We start from the raw sequence: 23,558 nt of genomic DNA, 5'->3' as shown, positions 1-23,558 counted from the left end.
GAGGAGAAAAAAGGGATAAAAAAAATTGACACTTGACTTGAAGGATGGCTTTCTTTACTTTCGCTCCATTGTGAACAAGGGACAGTGCGGATCCAAAAACGTCATGTTTTTATCCCTTTTTTCTGCCTTTGTCGTGTTTACGTTTTTTCAGAAGATGTTCTGTACTGCTACTGCATTACAACCAAACATAGTATGCGGCGACCATCAGCGTAATTTTGTCTTTCATTGCTTGTGTTCTGCTGCACAAAAGCAAAAGACGAACAGGGCAGCGCTTATCTTGTCTATTTTTTAGCCATGTTTTGTATCGCTTTGATGTCAAACCAGATCAGAACCAACCCGAAACAATTACCCTTCAAGGTCCAGTATACTACGCGATAAGAATGACTGTTGTCGCCGTGTCGTTCGCTGTTCTATTAAAAACCCGACTCCTGCTCGTCTGAGCGTTCTGTCAGCTTTTGGCCGCTGAGTGTCTTGTCGCAGTTGACCGAGATTCTTGGCTCGCGTCAAAGCTGCTCTTAAGTGAGTGTTCCCTCATTGGCCGCTGTTTGGGCATCCTCATGGCGCGAAAGTGATCGGCATAAACTAAATTCACTAATGATAACGAGACCTTCGCTCCAGCGGGGACCAATCGCGGACGGCACTTATGAGGCGTTGTGTGAACATGGGCACATCTGTCGACTTTGACTTTCTCAGGCCAACAAGCTTATCACAATGCACCGCGAGAGCTTCCAGATAGGCCAGCAGACCATCTTCGGCACCTCGTTCCTGATCGCCAGTTTCTCGGTGTTTCTGGTGCTGGACCACGTGAGCAACTCGCGCCACCTGCAGCGCATCTCGGGCCTCAACATGATCGCCTATTGGGCGGCCTACGCCATTTGGTCGCTGCTCCTCTACATCTCATCGTGCCTGCTCGTCATGTCCACCTTCCGCCTCTTTAACACCCAGGGATTCACCCACCTGCGCGAGCGAGGTGCGCCCTATACGCGCACTGCACTGAACGTTATTGATAGCATAAGTGCACGGACACTAACGTAGTCAGGACGCGGGGTGTTTTCAAAGCCTGATCGTAACCTGGGGCCATGTTCGCAAAGCTTTTTGTTCGTAAGTGTTTTTGTTCGTTGGCTGCCACTGGCTGGCATCTGCTTTTGGCTATGTTATCGTAATCAATTTTAGTGTAAGAACTTCTCTGTGAATAGGGACCCTGTTTTCCCATCGTACCCATTGTGGCACTGAATTAGTATGCAAATACAGCAACTTAGCTTACACGCTTTTATACATGTTTACAAGGAAGTTGAACTAAGATGGAGAGTATGACAATTAGTGCTGCTATGGTGGAAGCGCGATACGGAAACGATCGCTCTAGTTTTTCTTCGATTTTGGACATGTTAGCAAACTGCAGTCACTGTAGGATTCAGAAAGGAGAACCCTCGCCGACCCGACCCTTGCCCGAGCATGCGGCGCTTCAGCGCTGACAGTATTTAGCGTGCGGCGAAGCCTCGCCCTTCCTCCTCACCCCGTTCTCTGTATGCTTCTGATAAGCGCCCCCGCCCCCTCGCTTTTTTATTTCGATAGCAATTATATAGACACTCCAGCCGCACTTCTGCCGTCGGCGTCGTCATGATGTTCCCTATAAAGTCCAAGGGCGATAATAACGTGGTAGCTCGCCGTATGCTGTATGTGCTAGTGAAAGGGTGTTAGGGTAGCCAACGATCGCGGATTAATCTTACGCGCGCAAGGGAGGAAAGCTGGGAGGAAGCGCGCAGTCTTCCGTCGCGCGCAAGGCACCGGGGAAAGGGGAGGGGGGGGGGGGGTGCGTCGTTGTACTCTGGCAGCAACTGCGTATTGCGCAGTCGCGCGCGCCCTATCTTGAAAGCGATCTGCGTTGGCGGCAGAGCCTATGTGCGTTGACGGCTTATACCTCTCTGCCTGCTCTGTTCTCGCCTCTTCAGTTTGCGCTGACGCGATAGGATAGCACGAAGGTCATTCGCGCGCTGCACCGCGCTTCCTCACGCCAGCGTTTTGACAGCGAGTGTCCGCGATCATCGAGTGTGATGTGTTCATGTTTGCCTGTGCACGCGGACACCTTGTTAATTTAGTCATTAAGTGAATGTTTGCAAGTTTATATGGCCGATAAAACTACTATCCTTACTTTGTATAGCTGTCTACTAATTTCCTATCGCAATCGATGCTTCACCTTTCGGGCGAAACTGCTGACCTTTTTAAAATTTAGGCTACCCTAGATGTGCCCCTGACTGTAGCTGTTAATAATATATACAGGCGCTAAGATGGGCAACCACCAGTATTTATTTGGACTGTACACCTCCACGTCTTTCCAGCGGTAATGCTCCTGCTGTTCTTCTACTTCGGCACCTCGTGGCTGCCCATGATCGCGGCGATGTCGTTCTGCTTTCGCACCCACACGGCCGCCTACGTTCGGATCGCCACAGTCTTCTTCGCTGCAGGTACGCTTAACTCTTTCCCTACCATAGGGAAAATAAGTGCTTTTTCTATGTTAGGGCAGATGTTTTTTTTTTTTTGACGGTACTACTGCACTCAATAGTTAATGTAATACATAACACAAAGCAAAATGAATAGCACTTCATAAAAGCTTTATTAACGAGATGTATGACATAAAAAAGATATAAATGGTTAAAATCAAGAGTGTGCGACAAAATTGAACAAAGTTTGTAAAGACACGATTGTATCTACTAAGAAAAAATAGATTGAACAAGTTAAAGACACGACTGTATCTGCTAAAAAAATGTTACGAAAATTGAGATAAACAAAATGTATTGCCGTCTATTAGGCACTATCTCCGAAAAAATTAAAATTTTCATTGAACAGGTATTTTGCTACAAAAAGTTAAATGCAAGCATTACAGTTGGGCGTGCCGGGCTGCGGTCGCCGATCTTCCGGGCTGGTTTGCGTCGTCGTCGCTTTCAGAGACTCAAAGTCCGACGAAATGTCAGCGTCCTCTGACTCGCTGCTATTCCACATATCGATAAAATCAGCCGCAGAGGCAGTGGAATCGCAATATCTGCAATCTCCCGAAGCGCGCGCGCCGTTTCCGGAGCATGACATTTTAACGCGACAGCGTTAAGGGCCCCGTGTCGCAGAAAATCCGGCGTCGGCGTGGGTGTCGGCGTCCGTGGCGGAGAAAATAATCCCGAACCACCACGACCGCACAGGCCTTCCGCGTAACGCAAAGTGGTAGTGAAAAACAAAATCATCCCAAACCACCCCGACCGCGCAGGCCCTCCGCGCGGCGCAAGGAGTTAGTGAATAAAAATTGAATTTCTCACAGTGAAATCCGCCAGAAAAATAGTAAAGTACGACTTAACCACACCCTACGCATATGAATTTGAATGTACGAGAAAACATAATTAACATAATTCTGTTACGAGAAAACTCAAACACAAGCCCCTTTTATAGCATTTCTACCATACCAACAGCGGCGCGCCCGGGTAGATTATTTGCGAAAATCCTAACCAGATGGCGCTCGCATCCTCGGCAGGTCAAATTGGAACTTAGCCTGCCTAATGCATTTTGGACCCGCGCGCGCGTCGAGGCGATAGCAAACAAACAATAAAATAATAAAAGTCCTAGGGCCTTCACATATTAATATAAGACGACTTATATTGCACCTGGAAAAACCGTCTTCCCAGCAATGCATTTCTGTTTACAAGAGAAGCCGACTTTAAGGGGATCCGTGTAAGCTTGGTCTTTGTAAGCTGGCTTTCCTACGTTCTGTGTTGCAGTGAAGCCTACTCATAAAGAAAAATGCGATGTGAACGGGGCCCGATAACGCTATCGCGTTCCACTCTTAAAGGCGAAGCTTAAGCATCTTCCAATTTTTCGCGTACTTTTTTTGCGTAATTTTTTGACGACCGCGAAACTTCGGAGCGCGTTTAAAAATCACCGTTAGGCGGGAAAAGAGCGAACTGCTTAGAAAATAAAAATATAGGTCCTCCTCCTTAACGTCCGATAGCGCAGTATGTCCGGGAGCGGCGCGGAAGGTCTCGAAAGCGGCATTTCAAACCATCGATAGAGGGCTAACCATGCCCAATGGGCGCCGTACGGAAAGATTCAATAAGGTGGCATGACGTGCATATACCTTTCGGGGCCAGATTCTGGATCCATCAATTTCGGGGTGATTGGCTTAATCCAACAAGCAAAGCTCCCGCCATGCCGAAGACATACCCGAAAGGGATCGGTCGAGAAAGCGGCCACCGTACATATAGGAACCACCTTGCTTCGACCTACAAAGCGTACGTCCTGAATATCACTTGTTCTGCCTCCCCCTGCCAGGCGTGTGCGGCCTGGTGTTGGTGGCGGTGCTCGAGTGGAGGGGCAAGCCCGGTTTAGAGGACGTGATCGACACCGTGGACTCGGTGTTTACGTACATGCTGCCGATGTACGCGCTGGGGCGAGCCTTCTCCCGCCTGTACCGCAACGCGCACTTCAACATCGTCTGCAACGACTACTACACGCAGAACGTCCTCTGCGAGATCGCGCCCAACCGGGCGCGCTATTGCTGCAAGGGTATGCGCGCTCCGGCATTCTGTACAGAGCAGAGCAAAATATATTGCACTCTCAAAAGCATATCTACTACTATAAGAAGTTACGTATACCATTTAGAGGCACTGCATTTCCCTCGCATCGTGCGATACAATATAATTTGGTACCATTATTACAAACTCTGGGTAAAAGCAGGACCGCTTTTCCCTCTCGCAAAGGCCGCCATTGATTTTTTCATTGTGTCAGTGCCGGCGTGTCGCAATGTTGCGACAGAACCTTGGCATGTCTGTTGTCACTGCGACGTCGTGTCGATCCTTGTGTACGTCTTCGTAACGTACAAACAGCAGGCGCCTTACCTTGCACAAGGTAGCTCTCAGATTTCTGCTGTTGCGCGTTCAGCGGACATGCATTGGTCGGCTTGTCGCAGACTACTGCCGCCCGAACGAGTGCATCGACTGGCAGCCGGACCTGCTCTCGTGGGGCTCGCCGGGCATCGCGCGTGCACTGCTGTCGTTCATCCTGCACACGCTGCTGGGACTGGCTGTGCTCTGCGCATGCGAGGCGAATGCCGGCTTCTTCACCGAACGGCTCACCCTCAGCGGCTCGGCTAGTCGCAAGTCGGTCGCACCCAACTGAGGTCAGTGCGACCAATGGTAGGTCCGATTGAAGCGGCATCAGGGCGTAGCAGAAAAACATAAGCTAATGTTCCTGTCAAAACTGGCAAACGCTGCGTTCTGGCTAGCTGGTACGGATTCAAACTAGCACTCGTTGTCGTATGTCTCCCGTGTCTTCGTCAGACTTGAGCTACGTAAAGCTATGACCCCTGTATAGTATCTCTCTAAACCATCTGTCTGTATTGTTTTGACGGGACTATGAACAAGCCAAAGAAAATGCATACATAACCATTAATTTGGCAGCAGTAGTTTTGTGGAAGGCCGCAAGGTGGAGGAAGATTTATAAAAGGAAAATTGTCATTCACCTGACTGTAGCACCAAGCTGTGAAGGAAACCCAAAAAGTCAGTTTCGCCCGAAAGGCGAAGCATCGATTGCGATAGCAAATTATAGTGGGCAGCTATACAAAGTAAGGATAGAAGTATTATCGGCCGTATAAACTTGTAAACATATGCATATGAACTAAATTAGCAAATATGATGTCACGCGCGCACAAGCAAACATGAACGCATCTCACTCACCGCGGAAACTCGCTGTTAAAACGCTGGAGTGAGTCAGCGCGGCTGCATCAGCGAGCGAATTGAGCTCGCGATCTTAGCAACGGGATCTTAGCCGCAAAAACACAGGGAGGGCTCACTCTGCCCCCGTCGCATATGCTTCCAAGATACAGCTGCGTGGGCGGACGCACGCAGCGCAGAACGCGTCCCCTTCCCCACCCTCCCCCCGGAGCCTTCCAACCCGGCGGGAGTGCGCGGCCGCAGTAAAGAGCGGCCCCTCCACCTGGCCACCAACCCTCCGGAGCAGTCCGGCCAGCCAGGAGTGCGCGGCTGCAGTAAAACGCAGCCCCTCCACCTACGTACCCTCCCTCCGTAGCGTCGTGTGTGACTGGAAGACTGCGCGCTTCCTTCCCGCTTCCCGCCATTCCCTGCGCGATCCGCGATTGCCGGCTCACCGTCACATGGTTTCACTCGCGCATACAGCATACGGCGCGCGGCGACGACTTTATCGCCCTTGGACTATACGGAACTTCACGGTGACTGTGACGACGACGCCGATGGCAGAAATCAGCTTGGAATGTCCATATAATTGCTATCGCAATGATACGGGTTTCTCAAAGAAAGATTCGCAGTTTGAAAACAAAAAATTCTTTCAGATGCGCACGCTCAGTACCTTTAGCGCTGAAGGGCCGGTGGGTCTCGGAAAGAGAGTGTAGTTTCAGTTCGTTTCAAGACGTTCGTTATTGGCGCCGCGTCGACGGCAACGCGCCAACCACGCGCCAGCAGGCATCGAGCTGCTTGCAACTGGCGCACGCGGAAACCTTGTAGGATGATACTAGAAGGCCTCATAAAAGTGCAAAAAAAAGAAAGAAACAAGAGCACACACGCGGCTACCGGTTCTGGTTTATAGGTGTGTGTGTGAGACCACGTGAGATGTTAAACACGCGGTTAAACGGTAGAACCGTGTCCCCATGCTGGTCGTCCCCTCGGCACCAGCAGCAGATGCAGGAGGACGATGACGTGGCGGAGGAGAAACAGCGCGTACTCTCTTCGAGCGTGTCGGAGCTGGCGAAGCGCGACGTGCTGGTGCTGCGGCGGATGTCGCGTGTCTACGGCTCGTTCTGCGCCGTGCACGAGCTCTCGTTCGGCGTGCGCAAGGGCGAATGCTTTGGCCTGCTCGGCATCAACGGCGCCGGCAAGACGACCACCTTCAACATGCTCACCGCCACCATCGGGCCCAGCGCTGGCGAGGCCTTCGTCGACGGCTATTCGGTCACCAACGATACGAAGCAGGTAAGCTCGACTCACCTAGATTGTAATACGACGCGAACAGAAACGAAACCAAACAGTACAGGACAGCATCGGCTGTCAAACTGTAAGTGTTCACGGGCCTGTGTTGCACTCTGTGTTTCAATCACACGCACCAAGTTCAGGCTCGGCCGCGCTCCGCACAGGTTCGCCGGCGGATCGGCTACTGCCCGCAGACGGACGCGCTGCCGGGCTTCCTGACAGGCCGCGAGGTGCTGACGCTGTACGCGCGCATCCGGGGCATACCCGAGAACCGCCTCGGGGACGTGTGCCGCGCGCTCGCGCAGCTCTTCTACTTCACGCCCCACTTGGATAACACACTGGACACCTACAGGCACGCTGCATGCTCCATCGAGTGTTGTTTCAGCGCGCACGAGCGGGTCATCTTGCAACGCGTCCCTTTCAACTGATGCAGTGGCGGCAACAAGCGCAAGGTGAGCACAGCAGTGGCGTTCATGGGCAGCCCGCAGCTGGTGATTCTGGACGAGCCGTCCACCGGCATGGACCCGGTGGCCAAGCGTTGCGTTTGGCACACGCTGCAGGAGCTCATCGTCCGCGGCTGCAGCATCATTCTCACCTCTCACAGGTTCGAACAAAGGACAAGCGATAATTCGATCGCGTATATATAGCATTTACGCGAAGTGGTGCATGTGGTGCGCATGAACCCGAACCTATCAAAGTGGCTCACGTTTTAATGTTTTGTGCACGCACACGCTTACTTGCGCGTCTATAGTGCGATAAAGACAATGAAGATAAGAGGCACTTCAAATAAAGCGTATTGAAGAAGAGACTAACTCGCGGTATTAAACTTCAAATAAAGCGTATTGAAGAAGAGACTAACTCGCGGTATTAAACTGACCGTTCTTGCTAGTGTTACTGCTGACTGAGGCTTCCGTCCTTCGAGTTTCCGACGCCGCGATTATATAAAGAAAACCATCGAGGTAATTAGCTGTGTTTGAAATTTAAAGGTACAAAATAATAAAAGCTAGATCTAGTAAACATAAATTACCCAAGTTAGTCGACGGATTGATAGCCTTTGCCGTAGCACAATTGGCGGTGCAACGCACGCGTAAGGCGGAGGTTGTGGTGGGTTCTGCTCCCACCGGCGACAAGTTATCTCTTCGTTTCCCCGATGATTTCCTTACCTCCGTTGTCTCATGGCTTTATATGGTCATGGTTAACCGAATTGAGCCCCTCGGTTTCCATTCTTCTCTCGTTATATATATATATATATATATATATATATATATATATATATATAGTTCAAAAATAGAAGCACGTAGGAAAAACATAACAAGACTTTACTGACGTTTCGGCCGGGGTCCGGCCTTCATCACTCTTGATGAAGGCCGGACCCCGGCCGAAACGTCAGTAAAGTCTTGTTATGTTTTTCCTACGTGCTTCTATTTTTTGAACTACTTCTGTGCCGGCTCCGGTTACTCTTCACTGATATATATATATATATATATATATATATATATATATATATATATATATATAATGTGTGTGTGTGTGTGTGTGTGTGTGTGTGTGTGTGTGTGTGTGTGTGTGTGTGTGTGTGTGTGTGCGTATGTATATGTATATATTGTGCGTGTGTGTGTGTGTAGGATGGTTCAGGTAAATTGTGCCATACCTTGGCAAACTAAGGCGTGCTCTACGAGAATGAAACAAACTTCGTTCAATCCTCTTGCGCAATTCGAAATATTCTTTGCTGTAAGCTTAGATCACTAATTAGCAATTTTTACGAACATTTAAAATATTAATTTCAACGCAGGAACTTCAATGCAGCAGTTGCACCCTATTTAGAAATATCCAAATAACTTCTTTCCGTGAGGAGAACTGCCACGGTGTTAGTTTTTCGGTGCAGCAAAGAAAGCGTGCGAGATTTGAAGAAACACCACGTCACCAGCTTTTGAGCGCCGTGACATTGGTGCCCTCAAACACGCTGCTAACAGTCTGCAGGTATACATTCACTAAATCTTTCAACCGAATCTTCAATTGAGCCAGTTTGCGAGTCATGCATGCAGCCATACACGTTCCACCGAAGGCAACGCACTCAGTTAATCGTACATAATTCATTGCCGAATGCACAATAACATAATTTTAGTGCTCGCCAATTAAGCTAATTGGAACCTAATCTCTCTGGTAAAATATAGTTCTGAAAAGATCAGTAAGGGCGCGCTGTACAACGTCGGTGTAGTTGTGCAGTTTAGAAGACTACGACTAGCCGATTTCCTTAGCCTCTTCGCTTTATATACCGTGACCTCTTTTTTAACCTCTCGAGTCTCAGTGCCATCACGAGGCCAAACTGTAGCCATTCTGGCGGTATGCCTCGCTGTAAGTCCTGCGGCGTTGGTCGTTTCCTTGCGGTGGTAGTGTTCCCGCACTCTTCTTTCCCCTATAGAGCTGCATCGCATGACCGTGTCCCCTTTATTTGCGGTGCACGTGGAGTCAAATCCGCGCAGTGTCGCGTGACCAGTCAGGCGGCGTGCGCGCTCCGACGCAGTATGGAGGAGTGCGAGGCCATGTGCAGCCGGCTGGCGATCATGGTGAACGGCCGCTTGTGCTGCCTCGGCTCGCCGCAGCACCTCAAGAACAAGTTCGGCAGCGGCTACTCCATCATGATCAAGGTGGCCGGCGCCAAGCCGTCGGCCACGTCGCTCACGTCGCACAGCTCGTTCAGCAGCAAGGACGAGTCGTTGGGCACCGAGGTGGACGGTGTCAAGAACTACATGCAGGCGCGGCTGCCGGGCATCGAGCTGATCGGCTCGCACAACGGGCTGCTCGAGTTCCACCTGTCAGCGCCCGACTTGAGCTGGGCCGAGGTGTTCGACGTCATGGACCAGGCCAAGGGCGTCTTCAACGTGGCCGACTACTCGGTGGCGCAGCTGACGCTCGAGCAGGTCTTTCTGCACTTCGCCATGCTCCAGCGGGAGGACAACAAGTGACGCTGCACGCCATTGTGTATATAGTCGCCTTATATTTTGACTGCTTTCAATATCGATCGGCGCACTTCCATCTGCGGGAACCTGAACCGGGCGGAAGTGTTCGTTCGCACCGTGTCGACGGCGCCGTCGCTAACCATGGTGTCTCGGAAGTCCGAGCCTCGCAGCAGATTGCAAATTGCACATTTTGAGTCATAGATCACCCAGTTGCATTACAGTGCGAATTGATTTGTACATATTCATACTTGTATGGATTGATTGTGCATGACTAGTGGTAGCTTTGTCGTTGACAGGCGCGCTGCTAGCTTTTTTTCTGTTCTTGAAGATTCGCATTTACCAATTCTGTCGCTGCGCGCAAAGTACCGAACTATCATAAAGGTGCGCACGTATCTGAAGCAAATTCTTGTACCTGTTTTGATGATCTCATATCGCTGTTTAGACTTGCCCGATTTGTGTGCGCGAGAACAGGAAGATTGTTCGGTGCCGCAACAGCTGCAATGGCGGAAGCGTGCCATGGACATGCGCGCGAAACGAACCCACGGACGTGTGCGCATGTCGTAGTTCAACCAGGCCACACATGCAGGCCACGTACGACATATACGTATACAAGGTGTTTTCTGGAGCGCTTTTATGTCGTGAAACTGCCGTAACTGAAACGTCAGTAGTGTCCGTTGGTTCCTACTTGTGCCCGCAACCAAATGCACACACGTGCCAAATTTTTCATTGCCACGCCTCTTTTTTACTCTGTCCACATTGATGTATATTTCATCGTAAAAGTGCACATAATTCTGTGCAAGTACTCGCACTTGTCTTTCAGTGCGAAATGCGAAACGCAAGCATCATTCCCTGCGAGCAATTCGTAATGTTGGCGAACACTTCAGCGCCGGTTGTTCCGCTTCCGGTCTGTTCTTGCTACTTTCGTTGTGTATAGCATTTTGCACATAAATCTGAACACGTTGTTCCGTGTTGTGCCTGGATGCTTTGTCGCACAGAAATTGATGCAAAACACTGACAACCACGTGATAGTTGCCTGGTGTTATGGTAAGCTAGTTGCGTAGTTTCGTTTCCCTCGAAATTTTTATCCTAGTCTCCGTGCATCACGCCGATAAAGAAAAGGTCGATCTCAACTACACCGGATTAGTTCTTGTGGCTGAACGGCGCGTTCTGCGATTTTTGAAGGGCGATCTCATGCACGGCCTCGGAGTTGCATCTGCGCGTTACCAGAGCTCAGTGGTTAATTGAAACCGTTTGCGGTTAATTTATTGTGCATAAATGCAGTACACCACTACGTGCGGCGCCGGCCCATCGTAACGGCTAGCGCTTTACACGGGCCACTGCTGTGCTTCTCATAACCTTTAAAATGATGATGCACTTAATTAGAAGGCCAAGCTAGGATACCTTGCACGCTGTGGCACGATTGCGTAACGGCCGCAAAAGTGCTGCTTGGCGTACCAAATAATCGCTATTTCTCGGCCACATCTACAATGCGCTCGTTCCACCGTGTGCTTTAAAACATGAAAGTAGAGAAAGAATTATAAGAAAGATTTAGATGCCTTTCAAACCTCTGGCGGAATGGTCCAGGCGCAGCAACGACGACTTGCAAGTCGTGAACTTTGAAACCACCGGCGTTGTCACTGTCCTTGCGGCGATTATAACAACCTTGCCCTTCGCACCGCCCAGAGGTGCGATAGAAATGCGCTTGCGCTGCGTTCTTGGGGCTAAACGGCATTCCAAAAGATTGACATAAGCTGAACGGCGTAGTGATGGAGCAGTCTTGCATATGTCGTGTTTGGCCATTGCAATTTGGTTGTATACTTTAGCCGTATGGCATTTTTGAAAAGACTGACGGTGCATTTGTGCTGCAGAGAAAGAAGACGATGCACGTTCCCGGCGATGAATGTTCAGTCTGTGATCTCGGAATGGATTGCATTACCGCGATAGTTTCGTGCAATTGCCAGAGGGAACTTTGGAGCTAGTGTCTACGGAAGCTGCAGGATAGTAGGGCCTTTCAGCCAGCAGTACATGGATTTGCTTAAGCTTCGTACTTCTGGCTTTATTTAAACGGCTTCGTGACGTTGCAAAACGAGTTGAAATGCGCAGTAGTGCGCGTTGACGGTGGGTATCGTAGAGTTTCCTGCAATAATTACTAGAGGGAACTCTGGCTGCTGGAATCGTTCAGCCACAATGGGAATGATGCATGGATTTGTGTGATCTTCTTGCTTGTGGCTTCGTTTATAACGCTTTATCTGGGCCTAAATTGGCCTTAATTTCACAGCAATTAATACTTTTTTAATGCAGAAGGTAATAAGACTATGCAAGCGCGCATAATCGCTGCTTAGTGCAGTGGTTCCGCTTGTCCATGCGTGCGAGGAGTAATTGTTTCAATATCTGGCTTCTGTGCTTAGAGGTCCGGTGTTCGAATTCTGCCGGCGGACAATTTTAATGCTTATTTCATCATTTATAACTCAGTACTCAAATGATCACTTTGCAAAGTCCCGAAGCCATTTAAAGCCAGAAAGACGAAGCTTAGGCAAGCCCGTGTACTGACCACCATTCCCATGCTTGCAGCTCCCGTAGACACTAGCGCCTTCTACAGTAATTGTATGAAACTCTGTGGTGGGTATACAGCTTGAGAATGTCTGTTGCACAGCGAAATACGATGAACGGGTATGATAATCGAGCAAGAGACGGAGTGATACAATTTGTTCTATAGAGGGACCGGCGCGATATCTTTCTGCGTGACTCGAGAGTAGGGCGAATTAGCTCTATGTTTTAGTTTAGAGATGCTATACTGCGAAATTAATCTGTGAAAACAAATCCAATAGTGCGGTTTTGATGGATTCAAAAGCGTTTTGTAGGTTAATCTGATACGGGTCCCAAACTACGCATGCGTATTCCCGTTTGGAACGAACAAACGTCTGGTACGTTCCCATTTCCTGTGAATGCTGCCCGTGAGGCGATGGCCCAATGTGTGTTTCTGTGACTGCGTACATCCGATTCTGTAAACGCTGGTAGATCCTACGTAGAGCGTCTTCTGCACCTGTATGGTTTACTTTGCCTTAGTACTTATCTTCTTGGGCAAAGCGTGCCCCGAAATTGCTTGGGCGTTAGGGGTAACGTTAGAACAACCAAAACGTACCCGACTATCCATAAGAAGGGAGACGTTAAAGAATTGAAGAATTATAGACCCATTGGCTTGCTTTCAGTGTTGTATAAAATAATCACCAAGGTAAATTCAAATTTAATCGGGGCAACACTTCAGCCAACCAAGAGAACAGGCTGGCTTCAGGAAGGGATATTCTACGATGGATCATATCCGTGTCATCAACCAGATAATAGAGAAATTACAACCAACCTCTTTATATGGCTTTCATAGATAATGTAAAAGCATTTGATTCAGTAGAGATACCAGCAGTCATAGAGGCATTACGTAATCAAAGACCGCAGGAAGCATTCGTGAATATATTGGCAAATATCTACAAGGATTGCACAGCAACCTTGGTTCTCCACAAGAGAAGTAGAAAGCTACCTATCAAGAAAGGGGTCGGGCAAGGAGACACAATCTCTCCAATGCTATTCACTGCATGCTTAGAAGAAGTATTCAAGCTCTTAGACTGGGAAGGCTTAGGAATGAGAATCAACGGCGAATATCTCGGCAACCTTTGGTTTGCAGATGACAGCGTCCTATTCAGCAACAATCGGGACGAATTAAAACGAATGATTGAGGACCTTAACCGAGAATATGTAAGAGTGGGATTGAAGATTAATATGCAGAAGACAAAGATAATGTTAAATAGCCTGGCAATGGAACAAGAATTCAGCATCGCCAGCCAGCCTCTAGAGTCCGTTAAGGAGTTTATCTAGGTCAATAACTCACGGGGGACCCTGATCATGAGAAAGAAATTCACAGACGAATAAAATTGGGTTGGAGTGCATACGGCAGGCATTGCCAAAGCCTGACTGGGAGCTTACCACTGTCGTTGAAAATAAAAGTGTAAAATCATTGCATTCTACTGGTGCTAACATATGGGGCAGAAACTTCGAGGTTAACAAAGAAGCTCGATAACAAGTTAAGGTACCGCACAAAGAGCGATGGAGTGAAAAATGTTAGGCCTATAACGTTAGGAGACAGAAAGAGAGCGGTGTGGATCAGAAATAAAACGGGGATAACCGATATAATTGAAATTGAGAGTAAACAATGAAGCTGGGCAGGCCATATGGAATGCATAGGATGGATAACCGATGGACCATTAGAGTTGCAGAATGGCTACCGAGAGAGGGGAAGCGCATCGAGGGCGCCAGGGAACTAGGTGGGTTGATGAAGTTCAGAAATTTGCAGGCCTAAGTTGGAATCAGCTTATAGCAAGACAATGATAATAGGGGATCGCAGGGAGAGGCGTTCGTCCTGCAGTGGACATAAATTAAGGCTGATGATGATGATGATGATGATGATGATGATGATGATGATGATGATGATGATGATGATGATGATGATGATGATGATTCAAAACTCGTAAGTGCTCGGATTTATTTTTCCTCGCAAGAAATGAGTGCACTGATGCAGTCATATCGAATGCCCAAATGCTATGAATTAACTGGAGCCTGAGGCAATCGCGCTGTGTTGTAGAGACATAAGCTGCACAGAGTAGCAAACCAACCAACCAATAACCAAATCATTTTACAAGTCCGATATGCAGGCAGTCTTTGGGAAACAACGCAACAATCAAATGAGAACGACAACCACGTGCCATGTATATTCTTTTATTGTCGTTTCTCAACAGAAGGATACAGAAGCGGGGCTATATATCCAGGATGTGTGATACATACAAGGTAGAAAATATTGGCACGATAAAGAACAAGTGCACTGCTATATCCTTATCACGGTGATGGAGAAACACTACACCATAGAAACGTATGTGTGTAGCTGAAATTATCGACGTGGAGAACTCTCCCAAACTCGTCATGGTTTCTAAGATGACGATGCACACACGCGTATTTCCTGAATCTGGTTCGACAGATTCATTCATATTTTGCAAAGTACACAGACACACAGAGTGCCGCAGTGGTTTCAAGCTTGCGTCGCTGAATATTAAGTTTGTACTTAATGGCCCTAAGCTATACACGTAAGGCACAAGGTGTACACTAGATGAAGAAATACTATCAGTTTAAGCCGGTAATGCTTGAAATAATTTAGCACATAAGTGTAGCTGCAGATCGCTCCGTGTAAACAGGTCCAGTGCACAGAAATCTTATACCCGTGATTTCTGCACGAACAGTGCGCCGCAGCGTTTTAAAACCTTGAGATATGTGCTGCATGGTGTGTGCAGCTGGGCAGACTAGTTTTGTATAGTCGTCGTTACTCACACAATATTGCATCGTGAGTTAAATCAGCGTATAGAGCAGATAATTGGGTCAACCACACGTTTAACCTAAGTTCTTCGTGTATGTTTTGTCGACGGAAGACAAGTCGACGAGCGCGGGTTCTTGACTGGAGCAAATATTTTATATCAGTGGCACCACGTGCGTCTCGGACTTAAGTACTTGCATAAACATTCGCTACAGCTCAATTGCTGACGATTCTAATGTTGGCAAAACGGCGACTGCCATCCTCATTTCAGGAGGCCAGCTTGCCTGACGGAGATACGTGACTGGGATACGTGTTCAATCATTTGTTTTGGAAACATTGCTATCTGTAACCCAAGAATAGTGCTTCCTGTTTCACGGCATGTAATTTATATCATTATGTGTGCATATGGCGTGTTTCTGCTGTTGTTAATGTCGGTGCAACCTCTGCGGGTGAACTTACAGGGCTGTTGCTAGCCTGTGTGTCGCCTTTGTGTGACAACAAGCAGCACTCACAGCGGTCCGGACTCACAGTGAAATGGATATGGTCCAACCCGTCCCTGCTCAGTGGTCTTCCCGTGCGAACTGTGCGACAGCCCAGCTCGTATGCCAGACCATCTGGCAAAACTCATAAAAAAATCCAGAACGTTGTGTTCGCTTCACTAGCTCATCGTGTACGGTGTTGGGAAATGGTAAAGGTTGGATATAGGTGCAATTATGCGGTGTGAAGGTGAGAGTAAAACTAATGCATGTATAAAATAGGAGGCGCATGAGCTGTGAAAGAGCCCGAGTAAGCTGAAAATCAGTTACACACACAGTGCACCGAAGAGCCCGTTATTAGCCGAAAGGTGCATGAAGGTTCCCTGTTATCACTAAGCTAACACGCCGCGCTCTCCGGCGAAGGCATTAAAGGTACAGCAGACGTGCAGTGCACGGACTTCGGCACGACTTCTGGAGAAGATTCAACGCCATAAATCATGCGCGGAAGTCTGGAAGGCGGTTGAGCGCGCGCGTAGTGGCTTAGAACTCGTGGTTAGAGCTGCACGCGAACTGGCTTTTCGTGTTTTCTATGAGCCTCTAACGTGCGACTTCACGCCCCATATGATCTAGTCAAACGAGGAAGACAGCAAAGAAGGACGTGGCGAAGGCAGCTAAAAGACAACCGGATTGAAGCGCCACTGCCGCCAGGGACACTGTGCCGGAACCCTCGTGATCATCAGCGCGAAGCCATGTAGTCGCCGAGCTACCGAGCGTTGGGTTCTCATCACGCACACCATGCGTCGCAGGCGAGCGGATGTCAGGACTCGTGGGCTCTTTTGCTACCTTCGCCTGCTCCTTATCTTTTCAGCGGATGGAAGTAGTTATGCCACGTCATACCGCGTGCACAGCGAAGCAACCTGGGAAGCCGTTCATCGGCTTCCGGGCAGTGGCGTCAAAGCTGGAAGTTGTGCGGCCTAGGGGATGTGTGCGCGTTGCGTTGATTCGCAACAGTTCTCGGTACGAGCACCTTTTGATCATCTTGTGCGCTGCTGTTGGTGCATGTTGTGAGGCTAACAGCGATGCTCCAATCCGGAATCTTACGCGACGACGACGACCAAGTGAGTGGCGCCGTATGACGTCTACGTCTCGGTGGTCATGACGCGGTCTTCCGGCACGGTAGTGATGCCGGACGCTTCGGAGCGCGTGTCGTCGCTTGCACCCGGTGGCGGGACGCACACCAGGGACGGGAAGCGACGTGCCAGGGCGGCTCGGTATTTGGGGTGGCTGATGCCGTACACGATGGGGTTGTAGCAGGCGTTCGCCTTGGCGAACACCGAGCCCCAGATGGTGGACAGGGGCGTCAGCTTGGAGCCATCGCTGAAGATGCCCGCCCAGGCGATGGTCAGGTACGGCGTCCAAGCCATGAACCACAGGCCAACGGTCATCATGGCAATCTGCAGCAGAAATGGGAACCAGTGTAGATGGGAATGGGCCCTTAGCAATGTGGTAGAGAGCAATGTACACTTTTTTCGAGCTGCGCATCAGGTAATGCAGAGCACGGCCGTGCTGTCTTAAAATCATAGTCGTGCTCTTTGCGGAGCACGCGCGTACCTTAGCGAGCCTGGCCTCGGCGCTGGTCTTGTTCTGCTCGGCGTTTGCACGCAACGAGGCCACGTTCATTTTGCGTGCCTGCACGCGCAGCTGCTTCTCGTGCTGCGCCACGGTGCGCACGATCTTAGAGTAGCAGTAGATGTTGATGAAGAGCGGGGTCCAGTAGACGCCCACAGCGTACGACACCACGTACGACGCCGACAGCAGTGTCTTGGTCAGGTAGTCGATGGTGCAACTCGTCATGTTGCCCTCGGGTACGTATCTGCGACGTAAATGTTTATTACGTAAGGGGTGATCATTTTGAAGTTTTGCAGATTTTTTTTTTCATCGCCTGTTGCAGATAACATAGTTATAGTCGTCGAGCTAGATTATTTAGAGAGGCGGACGAGAAATTGTAACACATATTGATTGGATTAACAAAAATTCCCAAAATTAACTTCTTAATTAATTACTTAACGGCGGATATGCCAATTTAGGAATTGTAGCCGGTGAGTTGTAGCCAGCGTATCCACTTGGAACGAATTTCTAGAATAACGCCAGTTTGGAGATATGCGCCATCAAACTCGCCGTAAAAATGCACTGTTGTTCCACTTTTTAGCAAAGTGCTATTTTATGCATTGAAACAACAAAGCAACTGTAACGCCTATGTATTTCGTCCGACGCTTTGGGCAATAATATGTCGAAACTGGTGTCATCCTGGACATTCATTTCAAGGATAAGGAGATACGTCTTGCAGATGCAGTGAAAAGATGTACGTCTTGGAGGTACAGGGGGCTGTGGGCTTCTTTCCAGCGGCTTTTGGGGGCAGCTTTTACTCACAGCCTCCTTCACTTTATTGTGATAGCAATTATATGGACACTCCAAGCGCATTTTTGCCATCGCCATCGTCGTCGTCGTGAGGTTCCGTATAAAGTCCAACGGCGATAAAACCGTCGCCGCGCGCTGTGCGTGCGAGCAACCGCAGCTTGATCTCGCGCACGCGAGAGAGGAAGGTGGCTGGAAGCGCGCACTCTTCGTTGGCTCGCGGTGCGCGGGGAGGAGGCGACGGAGACGGTAGGGCTGCGTTCTGCTCTTGCGGCTGCTACTGACGGAGCTTCCGCGCGGGCACCGTATCTTGAAAGCGATCTGCTATGTGGCCGAAGTGTGCGCCGCGGGGACCTCATCTTCAAAGCAATCTGCGATGGGTACCAAGTGCAAAAGTGCATGCGCCGAGTGCCGGTAGCTGCGTATGCGCTGTGCTTTCGACGTTTAGTTCGCGTTGAAGCGAGACAGCGCGGAGGTCAATTTGCCTGCTGCTGCTGGCACGCTTTCTCATTCCATCGTTTTAAACAGTTTCCGCGGTCATCGAGTGAGATGTGTTCATGTTTGCCTGTGCGCGCGTGACACCGTGCTTGTTTATTTAGTTAGTAAGCGAATATTATACGGCCGATAAAACTTACTAATATAGTTTTATCGGCCGTATAAAGTTGTAAATATTCGCTTACTAACTAAATACTATCCTTACTTCGTATAGCTGAGTACTAATTTGCTATCGCAATCGATGCTTCGCCTTTCGGGCGAAACTGTGACTTTTTTTTATGGAAATAAAATTGTATTCTATTCTATTTCATTGTAAACTCACCGGCTACAATTCGCAAATTGCAACATGTGCCGCAAAGTAATTAAGAATTTAATTTGTGAGTTTTGTTAAATGGATGTGTGTTTCGATTTTTTGTACTAGCAATGTCCACCACTTCGAGTAATACAGCTCGCAGACAAGAATTATGCCGTCTGCCGCAGGCAATCTTTGAAAATTCCCTAAAATTGAAAAATGATCACCGGCGTATGTCATCAGACGTGGATTATCCGCAATGAATGGGCTAAATGTTTTTTAAACACGGCCTGACGACAGCCGCGCGCCATAAACATATTTCTTGGACGCCAAGCACAACCGTAAATACAGGTATCAAAATAGATTTCTAGTTATGCTGTAGATTTGTTGTACCCACATACTGTTACTTAATTACTTAAAGAAAATACGATGAGTGCCTGAATTTTGCCGGACAACAATATTAGAAGTTGATTCTGGCTCTGTAACCGGAGCTGCACTTTTGGATTGTTTGAATAATGAGAAGCTCTAATAGCAGACATAATTGACAGACGCTATTGTCCCTTCGCGCAAAATAGTCAAAATAGCGGGTTCTGCGCATGCGCTGTACTGCCGGCGCTATTATCTCCGGTATATGCTAAGGGAAGCGCAGTCGAGGTCGGCAGAAAACCAGATGGGATGATGAAGTTAGGAAATTTGCAGGCGCAAGTTGGAATACGCTAGCGCAAGACAGGGGTAATTGGAGATCGCAGGGAGAGGCCTTCGTCCTGCAGTGGACATAAAATATAGGCTGATGATGATGATGATGATGATGATGCTAAGTAGCTTGCTTGAAATGTTTCTGCAGCACCCTAATATACCCGAAGCTCCCCCTTCACCTACGGCACCTGTTCTAGAGTACATGAGTTGGTTGCTGATAGCTGCTGTGCAAACTCGCAAGAGCGTTTACCTTTAAAAGGCTGGATGTGTGTGATCGATTTGTTGAAGGGCATCAATAAAACATATGATGCTTTCGAGTTGATGTTATACATATGTTTACTTGTGCAGCACCAAAGCAGCAATATGCCATTCTGAAGATAGCATTGGATGACGTCTTAACGTAACTGGTATAGCATAAAAAATTGTCAGTTAACATGTAATCTTGTGAAATGCAGCGAAGTTCATTCCTTACATACTTCCCTGAATAACAATCGCAGCAAGGTATCAAATCGATCTTCGTGCACTGTTTTCCCAACTGCTGGGTGTTGGTAGGAAAAGCATCCGGGGCTTGAATAGAAGAAATTATTGCCAGCACTGTCATTGTCTCCTCATTCTCGTAAAGGAACGAAAACGCGAATGGGTCAGAGAAAACTAGATAGATTGATGAGGCTGGGCAGCTTGAAGGTCTGGGGTGGGGGCAGGATAGCGCGAGTTGACGATCCTTAGTTTAGACCTTTGGCCTGCGGTAAATCCAATTATTCTTGTTGTTGATAGTATTTCTTCAGTTCCTAATAAGGGTACGCGGTGCATGGGCCAGTGTACCATACCTGCTCCAGCCGAAGAAGGGTAGTAACGTCCAGGAGAGGGCCCAAAACCAGACGAAGAAGATCATTAACGCCGCCTTCTTGTGCGTGAGTGGCGCCGCTGCCACGCCGCGCACGATCACATTGTACCGGTCCAACGTGATCATCACCATAGACCAGATGGCGCCACAGCCGAACAGCGAGCCCACCATGCCGTACACCTCGCACATGAACGGCCCCAGGATCCACGTTTCAGCGAAGCAGTTGGCCGCCATTGTCGGCATCATAAACGCCATCATACACCTGCGATGCGTCAGACGCACGTCAAGACACACTGACATATCCGATTAGCCAGTGTCCCATTCGAGGAAACTCACGGCATCACCCTGATTGCGTTTCATGTAAAGGCTACCCAGACCAGCATCATATGCTATGGGCACACCACCTCCTACCCTTCAATTCCTCCTCTTTATGGCCTTTTATTCTCCCTTACACCGAAGTGGCGCACTCTCGCCAATACGTGACACGACCGACATGACATTGTATACTATATCCAGAAGTTTCTGGGAAACGTTTACCAGCGCAGCTCCTGCACTTAGGGTTCGTTGGCATAGCGTCATCTTTACAACCACTAAAGTTTTCATTCATTCATTCATTCATTCATTCATTCATTCATTCATTCATTCATTCATTCATTCATTCATTCATTCATTCATTCATTCATTCATAGTGAAACAACTCGAGACGGGAACGGGCCAGTAATCGTACTGAACACTGGGCAGTCACTGAATGAATGTTCCATAAGGACCACTGCCCATTGTTCAGCTACGTACGGTCCATGTGGTGTGTCTTTACAACTTTTTCTGTCAGGTTTGTCCTTACAGTGCACTTAATTTTGTATTATACCGATCGGGGGGGTAACCAATGAGCTAGCGTTATCAAACGCGACATGACAATTTTTATGGGTGGTTGAAGGCCACCGCTTATAGAGGTATCGTATCTCACGAATGACGTTGCGGATGACTCGCATCTACGTTCACATGATCGAACTTCATAGCCCTCAAGTACCATCAATTTGACATAGTAGTTCGCGGCGTTTGTGCATAGACAAGTATTGTTATTCATGTTGATTGTCGACGCTGATAATCTGTGGTTTACCTCGGCTAAGAAGAGCGCGGGCACCGTCCAGTTGTGATTTCGACATTATGTATTTAATGCTTCGTACGGAGCCGTAACCTAAAGTGCCACAAACAGCAGTGAACCACCGATATAGGTGCGTGCACTTTTAGGGACAGAAACGGCTGCACACTGACCAGTCTGAGAAGGCGAGGTTGACAACCAGCATGTTGGTAGGTGTGCGCAATGACTTGGTGGTGGTCATGATGTAGATGACCATGCTGTTTCCCATGACCGAGATGATTCCCAGCACGACCATGGCGAAGCCGAGCAGGCTGTGCCAGAGGGGGTTCATGGGAGGGAACCGGTACCAGTGCGGGTGGACCATATAGATCATTTCGTCCGGCACCATCTCCACCACGGTGCCGTTCTTCATGTACGGGCTGGCCAGCTCGTCTAGGATAGACATGCTGCGAAGCAGGTAAGGGAGATGCAGCTGTCATCACGAGATTAGATAGATAGATAGATAGATAGATAGATAGATAGATAGATAGATAGATAGATAGATAGATAGATAGATAGATAGATAGATAGATAGATAGATAGATAGATAGATAGATAGATAGATAGATAGATAGATAGATAGATAGATAGATAGATAGATAGATAGATAGATAGATAGATAGATAGATAGATAGATAGTAGATAGATAGATAGATAGATAGATAGATAGATAGATAGATAGATAGATAGATCAACCATACACATGAAGAACAGACACGATTTGTTTTACGATAACGAAAGCACATTACCTGTCTTTTCTTGTAAGAGTGCTGCCGTGTTGGAATAAACAAGAGGCATTTTGTCTGAACTGCAAAAGTACAAGCTGTCGTTGCAACAGGCATGTATTAATAAATGTAGGGTTCTAGGCCGAAAGAACGCAATTAGCACCGATTCTCTGGAGCGAGCTGAGAAAGAGTCGTCGAATCAACGCTAGGTTTGCAGCGTACGCGTTGTTTTAAGGTCTTTGACCAAATAGCGTGCCATATTTGAGCGAGTAACAGGTGTTGTTAGGCGTTATGCGTTTTTTTTATCTTGCGTCCGTAGATAAAACCCACATTACCGAACAGTAAAGGCACAAAATGCCACCTTCAGAGATGGGCGCAGGGTTATTGTGCTGTCTCGCTGATTGCTTAATTCAGTGTGACGTGACCAAGCAAGACAGATGCCGCGGTGGAGGACGCTAGCATAATTTGGACCATCCGGGAATCATTAACATGCATCTAAGTTGAAGCACTCGAGCGTTCTTAGATTGCGCCTTGCTCAGAAATAGTCTGCCACGGCCGGGAATCGAACCAATCACCTCTGCCACTGTCACTGAACCATCGCGGCTACTGAACCTGAACTGCGTCGCAGTTTCCCGCTTCAAGCAATCACTCGAACGCGTTGTCGTATACCTTTCGCAAAATCGCCCAATCTTCCGCCCCCGCAGTGAGATTGACATCGCTGACGCTGTTGTGAACGAGGCCGCACTTACGCCATTGTGGTGATGTCCGTCTGCCCCCCTGGTAGACTGCTTCCCATCGCTGTCGGCATGGCGACGCCGGTGTACACGCGGAGCGGAATGATGGGCTGCTCGAAGTCCAGCATGCGCGGTCTGCGCGCTTAAATGCATTAGCAAAAGGGCCGCGAGAGGCTTCGCAGCCAAACTCGATTACATTCGGCGACGCAGCCACGGCCGGTCTCCAGGGCCGCTTAGCGCGGACAAATCCGCCTAATGCGACACCGTTTCTGAGCACGCCAAAACAAAAAGAGCCGCGCGGCAGTAGCCAGACGCGAGAACATGCGCATCCGCACGCACGCGAAGGAATAAACAGAATCATCAGGTTGCGTAAATGTGTGGCACTGCTTTCTGCTTCTTCTCCTTCTTCTTCTTCTCTCTCTCTCTTTGTCCTTTTCGACTAACGTTGCACAAGAA

General features: G+C 48.6%; 2 protein-coding genes across 2 annotated transcripts in view; one reads left to right on the top strand and one right to left on the bottom strand.

Annotated features, from left to right (window-relative positions):
* The window catches only part of LOC119440790 (phospholipid-transporting ATPase ABCA3-like), a 52,747-nt gene extending 41,741 nt beyond the window's left edge, over nt 1-11,006 (top strand). Inside the window, 7 exon segments of the mRNA XM_049663054.1 lie at nt 694-970; nt 2,337-2,462; nt 4,309-4,542; nt 4,946-5,145; nt 6,516-6,980; nt 7,142-7,581; nt 9,502-11,006. Of these exon segments, the coding sequence (XP_049519011.1) occupies nt 694-970; nt 2,337-2,462; nt 4,309-4,542; nt 4,946-5,145; nt 6,516-6,980; nt 7,142-7,581; nt 9,502-9,943 (2,184 nt within the window). The 3' untranslated portion in view covers nt 9,944-11,006.
* A 5,771-nt stretch (nt 11,007-16,777) lies between these two features.
* On the bottom strand, nt 16,778-23,200 carry LOC119443082 (ocellar opsin). The gene is made up of 5 exons (XM_037708233.2): nt 23,118-23,200; nt 21,778-22,050; nt 20,489-20,767; nt 17,375-17,636; nt 16,778-17,217 (listed from the first exon to the last, which is right to left on the bottom strand). Exons 1-5 carry the CDS (start codon nt 23,174-23,176, stop codon nt 16,903-16,905), a joined length of 1,188 nt encoding a protein of 395 aa, XP_037564161.2. The 5' UTR covers nt 23,177-23,200; the 3' UTR covers nt 16,778-16,902.
* Nucleotides 23,201-23,558: the final 358 nt, after the last annotated feature.

This window comes from Dermacentor silvarum, chromosome 2 (assembly GCF_013339745.2).
Source record: "Dermacentor silvarum isolate Dsil-2018 chromosome 2, BIME_Dsil_1.4, whole genome shotgun sequence".
Classification (NCBI taxonomy): Eukaryota; Metazoa; Arthropoda; class Arachnida; order Ixodida; family Ixodidae; genus Dermacentor; species Dermacentor silvarum.
Note: the sequence above shows the minus strand (reverse complement) of the source record. Positions and strands in the feature narration are given on the sequence as shown.

Coding starts and splice junctions, on each gene's coding strand:
- LOC119443082 (XM_037708233.2), bottom strand. CDS start 23,176: ATGCCGACAGCGATGGGAAGCAGTCTACCAGGGGGGCAGACGGACATC. Junction 20,768..21,777: donor AACCTCGCCTTCTCAGACTG/GTCAGTGTGCAG, acceptor GACGCATCGCAG/GTGTATGATGGCGTTTATGA. Junction 17,218..17,374: donor CCGAGGCCAGGCTCGCTAAG/GTACGCGCGTGC, acceptor TTTCTGCTGCAG/ATTGCCATGATGACCGTTGG.